The following is a 17,058-nucleotide window of genomic DNA, read 5'->3' as shown; positions in this document are numbered from 1 at the left end:
AAATGTATTCCATACGCATTTGTTTTAAACGTTTTGCGTATATAACATTTTAAATGTGTAATTGGTACGCAACAATTATTTTTCAATACGTAATTTTATGCGTATTTTACCTGGATACGCAGCTTATCTGGGCCTCTGATTCATTATTCTGCTGCTCAAGTATGTTGCTATGAGAAGGTTTATAAGGATTTTTTGTACATGTGTCAAGGTTGGAGAATATTGAAGTGTAATATTGGTTCACTTGTACTTCCAGGAAAGTAGGCGGTCTGTGGGTGACTTGAGGATGCGAGGGAGGACAGCTAGTACAGAACATTTACCTGGCCAGCTGTTTTGATGAGCAGCTTGCCTGGTTAGACTTTATCATGTGTTTATATATATTTGTACAGTCCTTCATCCCAACTGTTGATGCAAAGCTGAGGCTGCTGGCTGCAAGAAGACTTGATGTCAGCAGCCCAGGCTGACAAGAAAGACACACACTGATCACGCTGTCTTACTGATGAATATTGCCAGATATGTATATGTGGCTTACAAAACCTTGGGCAGCCGGTGATGTAGTGAGGGCGTAGTGCCAGGAATTGAAGTAATCGGTAGTGTCTACATGCATTATACTACTGTGTATCTTGAAGTTGGGCTGACTATGTTATTTGTGTCTTTCATTGAGGAATCTTCCCGCTCGCGGTACTGTGTGGGTAGTTTGATAACAGCATAATACCCAGACAGACTGACAGACAGACAGATGGACAGCCCTCCAGGTGAAGCCCATCGTCAACAACAAGGATGTTGATCATCACTGGCTGTCACTGCTGCTGTTCCTTTCCCAGAACCACCCAGCTGCCACTCCCTGTGTCGTGGGACTTCACTATCATCAGTGATTTCATTGTGTGCAACAACGTCGTGGTGATTGTCGTAGAGCTTGCTGCTTGTGTACCTTGGTCAGACATCGATATATTCTACATATTTGTCTTATACCCACATCTCAGCTGTGTCAGCTAGGTTGAGAGATCTGCATCTACACATTTAAGTAACATAACTCATTAACCACTAATAATTAGGAAGTTTTTATTTATGGCTGTTGCCCGTTTTTAGAAAGTATGAATCAAGCTTATGTCAGAATCAGTTTATGCAGGACAGGTGTCTGGATCTTGGGTCCCTGGTTAGATGGGTTTTTACATAGCATCTTGATATCTTGCTGTGTTGCTTCTGTTTAACAGTAGATATATTGTCTTGACGCAACAACCAAAGTAAATGTTGACGTAATTAGCTTTGCTTACTTTTCAAACTCACAAAATAAGACTTGCTGCTTGCAAAAGTCATCTTTGCTGTGATTGTTTTGTTAAGGCAACACCAAAAAATAACCATGATACCGCTTTGCTAATCAAATTCATTGCCTCTCTATTTGCATGTTAAGTCATATCTTTAATAATTGTTTTGTTAAAACAGAGTTTCAAGTCCATCCAAAAAAGAATATATGTCTTTCGGTGCATGTAGTAACTCCTGTGTGAAACATGCATAACCTCTTTTTCACTTTTCGACTGAAAAAGAGCCTGACATGGTATATTCTGTCTGGATAGAAACCTTTCACAAATCTTGATCAGCTTTAGTAGTCTCACTGTTTAAGTTGATCTTTATGTTCATCATCGCATTCTCTGGACAAATTCTTAAATAAGAGAAATAATTTCATTTTTCAACATGAGAAGTTTAATAAAGTGCTTTAAGTGTCACTATGTATATCATGCTCTTGGATAACATGCTTTTGTGATTTATTAGGCAAGGTAACAGTTGGTTTGCGATCAGTTGCATCGGTACACCTCAGTTTCCATACAACTAACTTGCAATATTAAACTGTATCAGGTAGGATGATTCAGATATTGGTTGAACGAATGAGAGCAGGTCATATTGACCTGGTAAACTAGGTCACAATGACCTAGCCCTAGCAGCAGGACTGTGATCTAACTTTATATTGTTAAACTTTGTTTTCTGTCAGATGTTTATGTTGATATAATTCAGGAGATACTTGTTGCAGCACTGCTGCCTGGTTACATTTCGTCCTGTGTTAATGATGTGAAGGTGTATGGAGCTTGCACTTAGGGTGAGTGGGCTGATTGGCTGGCGGGATACTAGTAGGACCATGCCCAGTTTCTGTGTCGTAATTTGTTCAGCAGCATTCTCTCATAATCTGATATGTTTAAAGTGGCCCTAGTTGCTTTAAGTATACTGAAGACAGACCTGTTGTACCAGGACATGTAAATAGCAACAGTCTCTGCACTTGGGACATGGACGACAGTGTGTCCAATATAAGTTCAGATTGGAATACGTGCAATTGTCTGATTTTCCTGTAAGCTTTTACTACCACATAAACTACTGTTGTTGTTTTGATCAGCGACGATAGTATGACTTGCACCATGGATCAGTTAGCCTGCTTAGATATTGTACACATACCTGTTTCTGGATATATCATACATGTTTGCCATTACTGGCTGTCAGGCTGCGATACTACAAAGCATTTAATAAATAAATATTCTGTGACCCTCCCTTGCTGTCCTTTGCTGACCCTATGGACAACCCACTGATACTCTCACAGTTGACTGTTTTAACTGTCATGTTATTGGGCATTCTTAATAACAAAACCTGAGAACTTGTATCAAAAGAAAAACACTATTTATTACCACCACATAAGACTTTTCATCTGAACCTAGAGCCCCCCATACTAATCTGAATATTTCAACATTGCTACAAATGTAAGTGAAAAATTGAAGTGCTATGTTGTGTGATAGTGTAAGTTCACTTCTTGAGGATGTTGAATTATAGAGATGCTGCCCAAAAGAATACTATCTTTACACTATGTGTTTGACATAGGTACCTACTGCAACAGATGAACTGGTATACAGGTTTATGTATGTGAGTGATAGGCTGAATGCAGATTGAATCCCCTTCCCTTTGCAGACTCTTCTATTTCCAGTACAATCAAAACATGCAATTTTAATGTAATGGTCATAAGATAAACTCACAAGGAATTGGAATGTGGTTCCTTGGGGTACTTCAATCATTCATTTATTTATGATTTGGTGACATTAGATACATTTTTGTTTGCAAGGTAATGGTGTATTTGGAATCATGTATTAAAGGTTGTCCTGTAGTGAGCACTTGACTGGACATTGACCAAGAATTATTGTGAGTTTCAATATGTCTTTCTAAAGTTTACTCATACAATTCAAACCAACATCCATTCTCCTTACAAATAAATATTTTGATTATTCTATGTAATACGAAGATTTTGTGGAGTAAGTAATTATGAAATCTCTTATATATTCCTGATGCCATTGTACAAGTTGAAAAACGTTATATGAACTCACTTGTCTGCTGTTTGGTTTGGATTCACTATGTGTATGCTGTCTGTCTCTTGCGTGTGAGATCCAGCTTGTATCATTTGAGGCAGTGTTCATGCAGCAAGTGTCAGTTTCTGTACAGTTGCTTGATTTCAATCCTGATAATTTATTAAAGCAAATTATTAAAACATCTCTCTCAGTGTTGTATTTTCAAAGGTAGGACAATTTTCAGACTTATGTACGTACTACTGAAGTTTAAGAACCATTCAATTCTTTCATATTGCTACAGTTAGTTTGCCACAAATATGGTATGGTAAAATGAAAGAATTGGAGGGTCCTTCGCCTATTTTGAGTAGAATATTTTCAGCAAAATACTGTTTGTTTTTAGAGGTGCACAAGACATGCAATTAAGCCTTCTGTTGTAAGCTGCATGAAAAACCTGCCACGTCTTACATAATATTTCTCTAAGGATGCATCAGAAGAAACAGATCCACCACAAGAACTTATTAGGCTTCACATCGGGAGGAATGGAAACACCATAGAGGAAATCAGCTGCAGTTAGACAAACTGGAAGAAAGGTTGCTGAATGACACTAACATGCATTCCACATGACTTGTGCAAAGAAGTATCTGGCAACATTTTACAGACTTGAAAACATTGACTGCCTCTGAAAAAATAAAGAGATCTAGTAAACTTTGTAAATGGTTTAGCCATGAATGCCTTATATCGTAAAACTATACACTGCCAATAGAAATTCTTGCACTGAAAAGGTAATGAGCCAAACACTGAAGTCTCAATGGACATAGTTATGAGTTTCCCATAACAAATATCAAGAAACAAACATCAATGACTTGGTCAGAAGAAAGATATCTACTTTATTCTTTAATCACGTGCAACAACGTTTTTATAATATCTTTAAATACTAGTAGGATACCATTAATCCAGTGTAAGATATCGGCAATTCTTCACAAGGTGTACGTATTGTGTGTCATGGTACCTATGGCATCGTGAACAGACTGTCGAGATTCGTATTGGAGAGTCGCACCGAATGATCTTGACACGTGATAGACGTATTGGGCTGAGAAACAGATAAGATGAATATTCATAATTGAGTTATTACCAAAACAGGCTTCACACTGTATTATATAGTCTTAAAACGCAACGCCAGATAAAGCTGCAACGCCAGATCAGTACAACTCCAGATTAACGAAAACACCGTACTTCAGGCGAATGATAGGCAGACATGTACTCCACGAATACCATCCATTGTTAACCATCATGCAGATCATTGCTTCACACTATATCTTCATCAATGTCTGTAGGTTAAGGATTGCCACAACCCACATACTACTGTATGGGTACCAAGCAGCTGATGCTTGTGATTAGAGGAAACTTCATGGACCAGGGCCCTGTTCCTCAAAGCGATCGTAGCGCTACGACTGTCGTAACTCCCATACTTTAACATAGACTTACGACAGTCGTAGCGCTACGACTGCTTTGTGGAACGGGCCCCAGGAGGTCAGAATCTTCACAGGGATGTGGGTCATACCCGACAGACTGTGGATGTGGTTGAGGCACGGTTTCTTTTCTAGACATTTTTCTTTTCTTTTCTTTACTTGAATATTTACAGGCCGGCGTATATTTGGCTTGCATATGACACCTGTGGTGTGAACAATAAACAAAATGTTGTTTAACGCCGCACTCAGCAATATTCGAGTTATATGACGGCGGTATGTAAATAATCGATCCAGCCATTGACGTCATGAGCATCGATCTACGCAATTGGGATACAATAACATGTCAACAGAGTCAGAAGCATGGCCACCCGATCCCGTTAGTCGCCTCTTAATGGGTTGCTGGAGATCAATTCTAAACCCAATCTTCACGGGTAAAACAAAACGCATGGACTTGGTTCTCTCCTCCAACCAATGACAATGGCTAGGCGTGTTTAGCTACCTCCCTTTATTTGTTATGCTATAAAGGTGTTTCAAATCCACTGAAATAAACTTGAGCGTTCCACTACTCTTGGGCAATTATCTCTCCTTTCCGCCCCAAATGCTTATCAAATTATCCAATTGGCCTGTACACCATTAATAACACTGGTTATCGAAAACGTGTCGTTCTTATGTGCTAATCAGAGCCATGATCTGATGACGTCGACCGTAATGCGTCACTCAAAACACAGTGACCATGCAGAGTTCTGTAATGTCGATGTAATTATAACCAATATCGCCAGTTTCTGCATGATGGTGGTTAACACACGTACAGAACATGAAGCGATTGTATGTAGGTTGTATTTACACGGCCACCATTAAACAGCATAGGGTGGGGGCTAAAATAACTCTGAGATGAGTGTACAGCGTAAATCCCCCAATGACCGTCTCACTCTCCCTTCATGCTCAGTAACATCTTGCTGTAAAAAAAAGTCCGTACGCGAGCAGACAATTTACGCCTGTCAGGGGTGAACTGGTCACAGACAAAGGTGAAACCTTATCTGACACGTTCATACCTGCATCCATAGCAATCGATGTGATTTCATCGCGCTGTTGATGCGAGTTTACCTGTAATCGATGGGACGCCGATCACCACGGCACGAGCGTGATCGGAGTGTTAATTACATCGCAACACTGACGTCAGGCGTCACACAGGCGTGCTGCGCTGCACGGAGCTGATGATGAGCGGTTACCTGTCTCTATTTGGCAGACAGCCATACCAGTTATTAAACCCTCGCCTCATATACCTGTATAACACGATATATCAATAATATGACGAATTTGAACAGTGTGCTGAGTTATGAGAGAAAAGTAACAATCAAATCAATATTTATGTACAGAAAAATGACTGCTTCATATATATAGTGGTGAAAATGTTATGCTGTTGAAAACAACACAATTCGTCTGATAAATGATCATGAATTCATTGACAAAAGTCAGATCTCATAACGAGACAGGGAGTCCTAAAGGATGAGTGGTGTAACAACTTAATTAACAGTGTCAATATCGGATGGGACCGCATGACATAGGCAAGGCGGCGGGAGATGATTTAAATGTTAATCGGAATGCGAATTGAAGTTTGACCCAGCTCAGATTGCTGGTTGGCTGCAGTAGGCGTCGTTCTATCTCATCCCAGTACAACAATGTTATGCTGCCTTGAACAGTCAGTTCCTACCCTTCCCCCACGTGGGCGGGCAGTATCTTGTTGAAAAGTGACGTATCGTTCCTGTATTGCACAGTCGGTAGAACATGCTCCCCAAGGATGTTGTTCCAGGGACCTTTTTACCATCTAATTTGCCATTATAAATGATGAGTTGGGATGTGCGTGCGTGCGTGCGAGCGTGTGCGTTGGTGATAAGCGTCAGACTTGCATTAACAAACATCAACAGGTACTACATAACAGGTAGCACACAAACAACTGGATGCAGCCAGATGTACAGTAATATAAACCGATCACATTCGTAATGAGTCCAGACGCACAGTAAGGATTAAAATGTTGAATAAGCTGACTGATTACTAATTAGAGAAGAGACTATACCTCGGTTAGACCTTCATATCAGACGGGGTATAATGCTCTTGATCTCTGCTGATTAAAGGTCTCGTCGAGGCGGATTTCTATGACTTCTGAGAGTTTTCTTTGTGTTTGTGTTTTGTGTTGATTGAAGTCCACCAATGTATAGGAGTTATTGTTATAGCTCGCTGCTGTGAGGGTTCATGTTGGAGGGAGGGTTTCGATCACTGGACTGGAGGATGGTGCTGACAGATCGGACGCCAGTGATGATGGTATCGATGTTTACTTTGTGCTTTTGTAATCTACTGATCTGATGTGTTTGTGCTTATGTAAGGTAGGGTGATGGTCATGTGTGTGTGTGTTGTTTGGGAGCGGATTCTGGTCTGATCGATGTAGTGTAGAAGTCACGCTTCACTGGAGTGTGGGGTAGATGTTCACTAGCTTCTGCAGATGATGGGTGACGGTCAAAGCTGCCTTTCAGTGCAGATGCTCTTGGTTCGGTTGGTCATTGTGGACATGATGACAGACTAAGTTTTGAGTGGATTGGTAAAGTGAATGTACTGGTCAGAATTAGTAGGCTTCCTGTAGACGGCGCTTGGGATCTTGCAGCTGAGGTTGCTGGAGTTGTTCTCTCTGTCTCCAAGGTTATCTTAACTCAGTAACTCAGGGTGTTCGTGTTGAGGTGCTGGAATTGTTCGTTGTCCTCTGTCTCCATGGTGACCTTAACTCAGTAACTCAGGGTGTTCGTGTTGAGGTGCTGGAGTTGTTCGTTGTCCTCTGTCTCCATGGTGATCTTAACTCAGTAACTCAGGGGTGTTGGTGTTGAGGTGCTGGAGTTGTTCGTTGTCCTCTGTCTCCATGGTGATCTTAACTCAGTAACTCAGGGGTGTTGGTGTTGAGGTGCTGGAGTTGTTCGTTGTTCTCTGTCTCCATGGTGATCTTAACTCAGTAACTCAGGGGTGTTGGTGTTGAGGTGCTGGAGTTGTTCGTTGTCCTCTGTCTCCATGGTGATCTTAACTCAGTAACTCAGGGGTGTTGGTGTTGAGGTGCTGGAGTTGTTCGTTGTCCTCTGTCTCCATGGTGATCTTAACTCAGTAACTCAGGGGTGTTGGTGTTGAGGTTCTTGGAGTTGTTCGTTGTTCTTTTGTCTCCTCCAGGTGATCTTAACTCAGTAACTCAGGGGTGTTGGTGTTGAGGTGCTGGAGTTGTTCGTTGTCCTCTGTCTCCATGGTGATCTTAACTCAGTAACTCAGGGGTGTTGGTGTTGAGGTTCCTGGAGTTGTTTTGTTCGTTTTTCCTTGTCTCCAAGGTCATCTTAACTCAGTAACTCAGGGGTGTTGGTGTTGAGGTTCTTGGAGTTGTTCGTTGTCCTCTGTCTCCATGGTGATCTTAACTCAGTAACTCAGGGGTGTTGGTGTTGAGGTGCTGGAGTTGTTCGTTGTTCTCTGTCTCCAAGGTGATCTTAACTCAGTAACTCAGTAACTCTCAGTAACTCAGGGGTGTTGGTGTTGAGGTGCTGGAGTTGTTCGTTGTTCTCTGTCTCCATGGTGATATTAACTCAGTAACTCAGGGGTGTTGGTGTTGAGGTGCTGGAGTTGTTCGTTGTTCTCTGTCTCCATGGTGATCTTAACTCAGTAACTCAGGGGTGTTGGAGTTGTAAAGTGGGATAAAGTTCTTTTCCGAGGATGATAGAGGTATCATCTACCTTTTTGTACCATCGGGACTTCATTGGGATGTACCGCTAAACCAGCAGTTGTTAATCGTATGTTAGTGCTTCATTTTTACTAAGAGCTATACTTATGGTATAGGGACGTATGTCTCAGGAAGAGCAAGTCTAATTTGAACCATTCGTATATTAAATTCCACAATCTTTCAAAATATCTATCTTTTGCTGTTTATCCTGAAATTAGATTTACGTTCTCGCCTCGGTGGTATTCGTCACATATGTGCTGTCATTCATCGACATGAGTGCACTTTAAGCAAGCAAGCAAGCATACGACGAAACATTTTCACAGCTGCGCATATATCCTAAGGACGTGAGATCACGTCCAGTCATCTACAACTCTTGCATACGACCAGATTTTTCCAGGTGTAGCCTCTGAATTCGATGGACGAGATATGACGTCGGTTTTTTTACAATGTTTCCATACGAGGGACGTGATAACTCGTCTACTCATACTAAACATATTTCACAGTTTTCTAGCCGTGTATCCTCGTCCTTCGAATACAATTCGTGTACTTTGTGACAGTGTATTTTTTAGGATTTACTTGATTATCTCCCCTGGTCAAAACCACGTGCTATATACTTGACATTCGGTGACCACACAGCGTTAAATGGCTGGTCAGCGTGTCATGTTGCTAAAAATAGACTCGTATTCATGGGCGGATCCAGGAATTTTTAAAGGGCGGTGTGTGTGTGTGTGTGTGTGTGTGTGTGTGTGTGTGTGTGTGTGTGTGTGTGTGTGTGTGTGTGTGTGTGTGTGTGTGTGTGTGTGTGTGTGTGTGTGTGTGTGTGTGTGTGTGTGTGTGTGTGTGTGTGTGTGTGTGTGTGTGTGTGTTTTGTTGTTGTTTGTCAGGGTTTCGAAGGACGAGATATTACGTCTGAAGGGTCACAAGCCTTCAATACGCATTGGCGGATCCAGGGGCTGGGGGTGGGGGTTTCGACCCCCTTGAATTAAGACCACATTGAAGATTTTCTTTGCGTTGGTGGAGCCAATGTGGCGGGAGTCGAAACCCCCACCCCACCCACCCTGGATTCACCATGTCGTGTAACTACAACGTAGCGCAAAACGAGCATAGTGCAAACACAGAGACATCGTTACAATATTGAATATAAAATACGTTTGTTAAAACAATGAACTGTTGGATCTCTGTTTTCCGTTGCAAGTTATAGTGATATGACATTAGGTTAATTTGCACGTTGACCCGTCTACTAGTGTGACAATTATCGTTGATGAGTTGGTTCTATGTCTTGTATTATTTATATATGCATTAGTTTTAAGGATATTTTGATTTGATCACAACGATCAAACTATCCCATACACTTACAGTGTGTTTTGTCACGGCGTGATAATTTTCCCATTGGGATATCTCTATGTAAGGTACACCCACGAAGATCCGGGTTAGAATTGGTCTTCAGCAACCCATGCTTGTCGGAAGTGGCGACTAAAATCGGTGGTCACTGGTCAGGCTCGCTGACTTGGTTGACACAATGTTGAGGAGGGTGGGTGGGGTGGGGTTGATGGGAGGGAATGGGTGGGGAGTCCATCCTTGTTCTGGATAACCGTAGATCGATGCTCATGATGTTGATCACTGGATTGTCTGGTCCTGACTGGATTATCTACAGACCCCGCTATATAGCTGGAATATTACTGAGTGTGGCTTTAGATTACCGTTAGCTACGTCCCTAAACAGGGGATTTACGCTACTTTTAGCAATAACCCATAGAGACGGTATAGGCTTCACGCATTGCACCAAGTAGACAAGTAGCTGCCACCACTGGGCTACCCAACTGCTCCTCTACATGCGCTTATTAATCAACACGCATTCATCTAGACAATATGTACCTCTATTTATATAGGAGCTAGAGTAGGACATCGGATAATGTTAGTTTTATAGATGAAGACATTTCAGTCTGGGGAAAAGAGGATCATATAATGTAAAAAGTGTATCATGGAATCTATACTTAAATTAGCAAATATATGTTGACAGATTGCATGCCTGAATATAAGTCCATAGCCTAAGAATAGCTCGAGGATCCTACTGTTTAAGCTGTCCTGATGCAATAATTAAGCTTACTTTAGAACCATTCACGTCAGAGTCACCATGTGACGTCAAAAGGAGTGAGTTGCCCTCACATCTCGTGTGACAGACACTACACACATGTGGCAAGAAGTCGGAGTCGCTTACACACCGGCGCTGTACCGAGCTGACAAATTTGCCACACCAGCTACTGTTGAAACGCTCCACACTCATTGTCTGGGGAATGTCCCAAACGTTAAATATTTCTGTCAGGAAATATTATCATTTCTGACTGACGCTATGACTGTTCACTTGAAACGTTTTATACAATCATTTCGCCATAATACATAAATATGAGTTCCCGCTGTCATCGTGAATGTTTATGAAGTGATTGTCATCAAACGTGCAGTATACCAAACCATAAAAAAACCTTTCATATTTTCCCCCTACCTGGTTGTATTCTACCCTCAACCTCAAACCTTATGGTATACACATATCTTCTTACCACTTGGTCTTCAGCAAGTCGTAAGAGGCTTTTAACAGGTCGGATTGTCAGGCTCACTGGCTTGGTTGATACATGTCATCGTATCCAAATGGCGTATACCCATGCTCATGGTGTGAAACATTGGACTGTATGGTCCAGACTGGATTTTTTAACAGACAGACGTCAAACAGCTAAAAGATATTTGGTGCAGCGTTCAACAACAAACAAAACACATCAGTATAACATTCCTAAATTCAAACACGCGACTATCATTTTTCAATCACGACCAATATAGGCAATAAAATATAATTTGATATAATTCAAGTACGTCTGTTCGAATTTTGCGGTTCAAAATTCGATTCATTTGCGTGGTAAACCCCCATTTCTGAAATCTAATGTGTAGGTTTTTATTTTGTGCTACAGCTGTCCACAAGGGTGTATGAGAAAGCCAGCAATGACAGCTGTTGTTCGTAAGACAGAGGCCCACTCACTACAGGGGGCCACAGTATGACCAGGGAACGTTATAGTACACGAAGGAAGGCTATGCCATTTTAGGGAACGCTGTAGTAGTGCTACATAACGGTATTGTCTGCCTTTTAGTTAATGCTGTAATTCTTTTTCGATGGGATGTAGCAACTGGAAATCGTGACTCTGTAATGCTATGAAAGGCCCTATATTTCCTATATAGAGTAGGTATCGATTTTCATGTATTTTATCCATATTTTATCCATCAATGCTGATACATACTTCTGTCCTCTCTTCGAGAGAGGGTATTTAGCAACCATGAGTACTTCCATGGGACTTCAAGACGTGTATCACAGCTTATGTACTCCAGTTGCTACGACTGCTGTTGTCGACATCGCACACCATGACACCTATCGCAGAAAATGATTCAGAACAACAAATTAGAATTGCAACCACACAGAATGGCTATATATACCCTGCTGCCTACATAAGCCATATATAATGTGTAGCTTGTAACTATCCCTCAACTTATATATTCACCATCAATAATGTACGTTAACTGTCCCCTACAGCCTACATAACCCACTATAATGTACGTTAACTGTCCCCTTACAGCCTATATAACCCACTATAATGTATAGTTAACTGTCTCCTACAGCATATATAACCCATCTATAATGTATAGTTAACTGTCCCCTACAGCCTATATAACCCATCTATAATGTATAGTTAACTGTCCCCTACAGCCTATATAACCCATCTATAATGTATAGTTAACTGTCTCCTACAGCCTATATAACCCATCTATAATGTATAGTTAACTGTCTCCTACAGCCTATATAACCCATCTATAATGTATAGTTAACTGTCCCCTACAGCCTATATAACCCATCTATAATGTAAAGTTAACTGTCCCCTACAACCTATTTAACCCATCTATAATATAGATATAGCTAACTGTCCCATATAGCCTATATAACCCATCTATAATGTATAGTTAACTGTCTCCTACAACCTATTTAACCCATCTATAATGTATAGTTAACTATCCCAGCCTATAGCCTATTTAACCCATCTTTAATATATAGTAAACTGTCCCCTATAGCCTATATAACTCATCTATAATGCATAGTTAACTGTCTCCTACAGCCTATATAACCCATCTATAATGTATAGTTAACTGTCCCCTACAGCCTATATAACCCATCTATAATGTATAGTTAACTGTCCCCTACAGCCTATTTAACCCATCTATAATGTATAGTTAACTGTCCCCTACAGCCTATATAACCCATCTATAATGTATAGTTAACTGTCCCCTATAGCCTTTATAACCCATCTATAATGTATAGCTAACTGTCCCCTAAAGCCTATATAGCCCAACTATAATATATAGTTAACTGTCCCCTATAGCCTATATAACCCATCTATTTTATATAGTTAACTGTCCCCTATAGCCTATTTAACCCATCTATAATGTTTAGCTAACTGTCTCCTACAGCCTATCTATATCTATATGTATAGTTAACTGTCCCCTATAGCCTATATAACCCATCTATAATATATAGTTAACTGTCCCTATAGCCTATATAACCCATCTATAATGTATAGTTAACTGTCTCCTATAGCCTATATAACCCATCAATAATGTATAGTCAACTGTCCCCTATAGCCTATATAACCATTCAATATTATATAGTTAACTGTACCCTATAGCATATTTAACCCATCTATAATGTATAGCTAACTGTCCCCTATAGCCTATTTAACCCATCTATAATGTATAGGTAACTGTCTCCTACAACCTATTTAACCCATCTATAATGTATAGTTAACTGTCCCCTATAGCCTATATAACCCAACTATAATATATAGCTAACTGTCCCCTACAGCCTATATAACCCAACTATAATATGTAGCTAACTGTCCCCTATAGCCTATTTAACCCATCTATAATGTATAGTTAACTGTCCCCTATAGCCTATATAACCCATCTATAATATATAGTTAACTGTCCCCAGCCTATAGCCTATATAACCCATCTATAATATATAGTTAACTGTCCCTATAGCCTATATAACCCATCTATAATGTATAGTTAACTGTCTCCTACAGCCTATATAACCCATCTATAATGTATAGTTAACTGTCCCCTACAGCCTATATAACCCATCTATAATGTATAGTTAACTGTCTCCTACAGCCTATATAACCCATCTATAATGTATAGTTAACTGTCCCTACAGCCTATATAACCCATCTATAATGTATAGTTAACTGTCCCCTACAGCCTATATAACCCATCTATAATGTATAGTTAACTGTCACCTACAGCCTATATAACCCATGTATAAGGTATAGGGATATGGGTTTTGTTGCCCGTCCATAATGTACAGTTAGCAATACCCCGTACAGTTTATACTGTCAGTCCATAGCTATAGTTAACTATACCCTATAGCTTATACAACGCACCAATGGTGAACGTTATGTCAGAGCACATCTCTGAACATTATACAGATAACTTGACTGCTCTTATTACAAGCTTCCCAGTCCATGTGCGGTCGAATATCCCTGGACTACGTGTAGTCCACTGCTCACTACATCGACATTTGCCGTGAGAAATGCAGGCCGTAAACAGATCGATGAGAATCAGGGCTAGAGCTGTCCCGTGACGATGAGAGACCCATTACATTTATTGCTTTTGACATTCTCCATCTTATTGCTGACTGATGATGGTATTCGTATCAACCATTTCAGATTCCTCACATAAATTGCATAAATGTAATAATCTGTCTAGATCCTCATTATAAAATGAATAAGGACGTCAATGCAAGCGAAGTGAATCATTATCCTTTGTCGGCGCTTTAACACCGGTCTATCAATCATCAGGTAGTTCGTTGAAGATGCGTTGCCAATATAACTCGGGGGTAATTTTGGGGCTGCTTAACATTAAGAGCACGTGCTAACGGACAGTAGCTGGGCCAATGGTCACCGGTAGCCAGTAGGATAGAAGATAGCCCTGACCACCCTTGGCGGCATCGATCTATTCCCTTTCCGTCATTGTCATGGCAACCATATTGACAGGCTCGCTGTGCGTCAGAGCGAGGCTTCCCCAATAAAGAGAAGCCACGCCAAAACAAACCTCGCGGCATAACGTGCGAGAGCCGAGAAAAGACGCTAGCTGGACTGGTTGCTCATGTAATTGATCGAGCTTGTCAATAATCTACCCTGGAAAATTGCCGACCTGGGAAATAAAGCAGTGATGTTACAAACACTTGCGACAGATTTCACTGGGAATCAGTTATGTATGCAGTTGTGACTTCTGTACAAACAGAATTCTCGAGGGAGAATCATAACAAAGTGTCCAACGTGTAATGTTAAACAATACTGTTGTTTTGGGACGTCATGTTTGTGAAATGAGCGTTTTGCAACACGTTGTTGCCATGGAGACGGTAATATGAGAATTGAGGACGTATAGCCTATATCGACAGAAGATAACTGCCTTATGACAAAACCATTTTAGGAGCATGCAATAAGATGGCTTTTAAACGTATACTTGCTCCATTATTACCTGACTGTACCTATGTTCTGATGAGTTGCAGGTGTGAAATTTTATTTGTATTCGCCCAGTTAACTTAAATCAGGGATAATCTACTATATATATAGTCTCCCTGCTTAAATCTACTATGGCGCCGTCTGTTTCCAAACATTGTTGTTTTACAACTTTAAACTTTTCTCGCATACATTTCAGTGGAAGTGAGTAGCATAGGTACATCGTGAGCCAACAAAGTAATTCTGCAAGATGGGTATAATCAAACGTCTGCTGACTAAGTGAAGGGCTTCATTCAAACCACCTTCAGAACTGCCAGTTGATTGTACCACCTTGTACGATGGTCTTATGGCCTTTATACCAAATAAACTCTTCTTTTTCTTCTTCCTCTACCCGTGAAGGTCCGGGGTAGAATTGATCTTCAGTAACCCATGCTTGTCGTAAGAGGCGACTAACGGGACCGGATGGTCAGGCTCGCTGACTTGGTTGACACATGTCATCGTATCCCAGTTGCATAGAACGATGTTCACACTGTTATCCCTGGATTGTCTGGTCCAGACTCGATTATTTACAGACCGCCGCCATATAGCTGGAATATTGATCCGAAAGTAAGCACCCATGAATGTCCTTTGGAGTGGGACCCGTGAAGATCCGGGGTAGAATAGGTTTTCAGCAACCCATGCTTGCCACAAAAAGGTGACTATGCTTGTTGTAAGAGGCGACTAACGGAATCGGGTGGTCAGACTCGCTGACTTGGTTGACACGTCATCGGTTCCCAAATGCGCAGTACAATGCTCATGCTGTTGATCACTGGATTGTCTGGTCCAGACTCGATTATTTACAGACCGCCGCCATATAGCTGAAATGTTGCTGAGTGCGGCGTAAAACTAAACTCACTCAGTCCATAGGGAGTGGGGACAGTATTTACAGTGTTTCTGGGTTATTGTTTAACGCGGTACTCACCAATATAACAGCTAGGTGACGAGTGGTAAATAATCAAGTCTAGACTATACAAAAAAGTGATTGATAATGAGAAGAGTTCCAGGCAGTCGGGATGCGGTGACCAGCAGTCAACCAAATCATTAACCTCGGCCAACCAAGATAGGTTGCTGTGTGCCTGTTCCAACCCGCTTGTTTCAACAGTAACACAAGAACAGAAGATGCATACATTGTTTAAATATCGCTCTAGGTTGTTCTGTGGGTAAGGCATGTCTTATACCAGTTGTCTGTGAGCTTTATAGCGAATTCGTTGATATCTTTAAAAGTAATTGTTCAATTCGTGTCGGATGATTTATAGTTGCCCTTTCGGCACCCCTTCTTGGGTAACCAGGGGCTTTCATTTGAATGTGACAAAACTTGGTTAAAACTGTAAATACCACACTTGATGTATTTGGCTTATTCTCACATGTCTGTGACAGCTGGAATGACACTTTCTAAATTAACTAAATCACATCGAACCTATTTTGAGTCACTGAAGCTATTTCAGTATCGAATGTGAAATTACACAGGATCTACTTTATGTGTGCTGTAAGTGAAGCTTCGTTTATGAAAATTACCAGGGAGTTTGTTTCAATATGTGCAAGAAGTCATTTCTTTTTAGGTATCATGTAAATGAACCCAGAATCGTCAATGAGTAATCTTGTTACGTACCAGGTTAGCACATGGAGTCTAAATACACAGACATAACACCATGGATCAAAATATATCTTAAATATTGCTACAAGCGTCTGAAGTTTATATCCATTGAATATCCAGTTATATATATATTGGCATTTTAAATCATGTAACCTTATCACTCGTTCTCATATCTTTACGTGGGGGGAAATAGGACTCATAACTGGTGAGAAACAAAGATTAGATATGATAACCCCTTGAGAAAGGGAGGAACTGTGCCATGCACGACTAAGGGAGGAATTGTGCCGAGCGACAGGTCGAATAACATAGGAAGGTCTAAGTTTCGTATAATTCGTATGTAATGAGACCGAGAG

At 40.8% G+C, this 17,058-nt stretch overlaps 1 protein-coding gene across 15 annotated transcripts in view; it reads left to right on the top strand.

Annotated features, from left to right (window-relative positions):
* The window catches only part of LOC124267172 (kinesin light chain-like), a 44,034-nt gene extending 40,516 nt beyond the window's left edge, over positions 1-3,518 (top strand). For all 15 annotated transcript variants that reach the window (XM_046702087.1, XM_046702084.1, XM_046702086.1 and 12 more), the window contains one exon: positions 254-3,518. In XM_046702087.1, coding sequence (XP_046558043.1) covers positions 254-334 — 81 coding nt within the window. In that variant the 3' untranslated portion in view covers positions 335-3,518. The remainder of the gene's footprint in view (positions 1-253) is intronic.
* The last annotated feature ends 13,540 nt before the right edge of the window (positions 3,519-17,058 follow it).

The sequence above is a fragment of the Haliotis rubra genome, unplaced genomic scaffold, assembly GCF_003918875.1.
Source record: "Haliotis rubra isolate DU_JTF1 unplaced genomic scaffold, ASM391887v1 Scf13, whole genome shotgun sequence".
NCBI classification, from domain to species: Eukaryota; Metazoa; Mollusca; class Gastropoda; order Lepetellida; family Haliotidae; genus Haliotis; species Haliotis rubra.
Note: the sequence above shows the minus strand (reverse complement) of the source record. Positions and strands in the feature narration are given on the sequence as shown.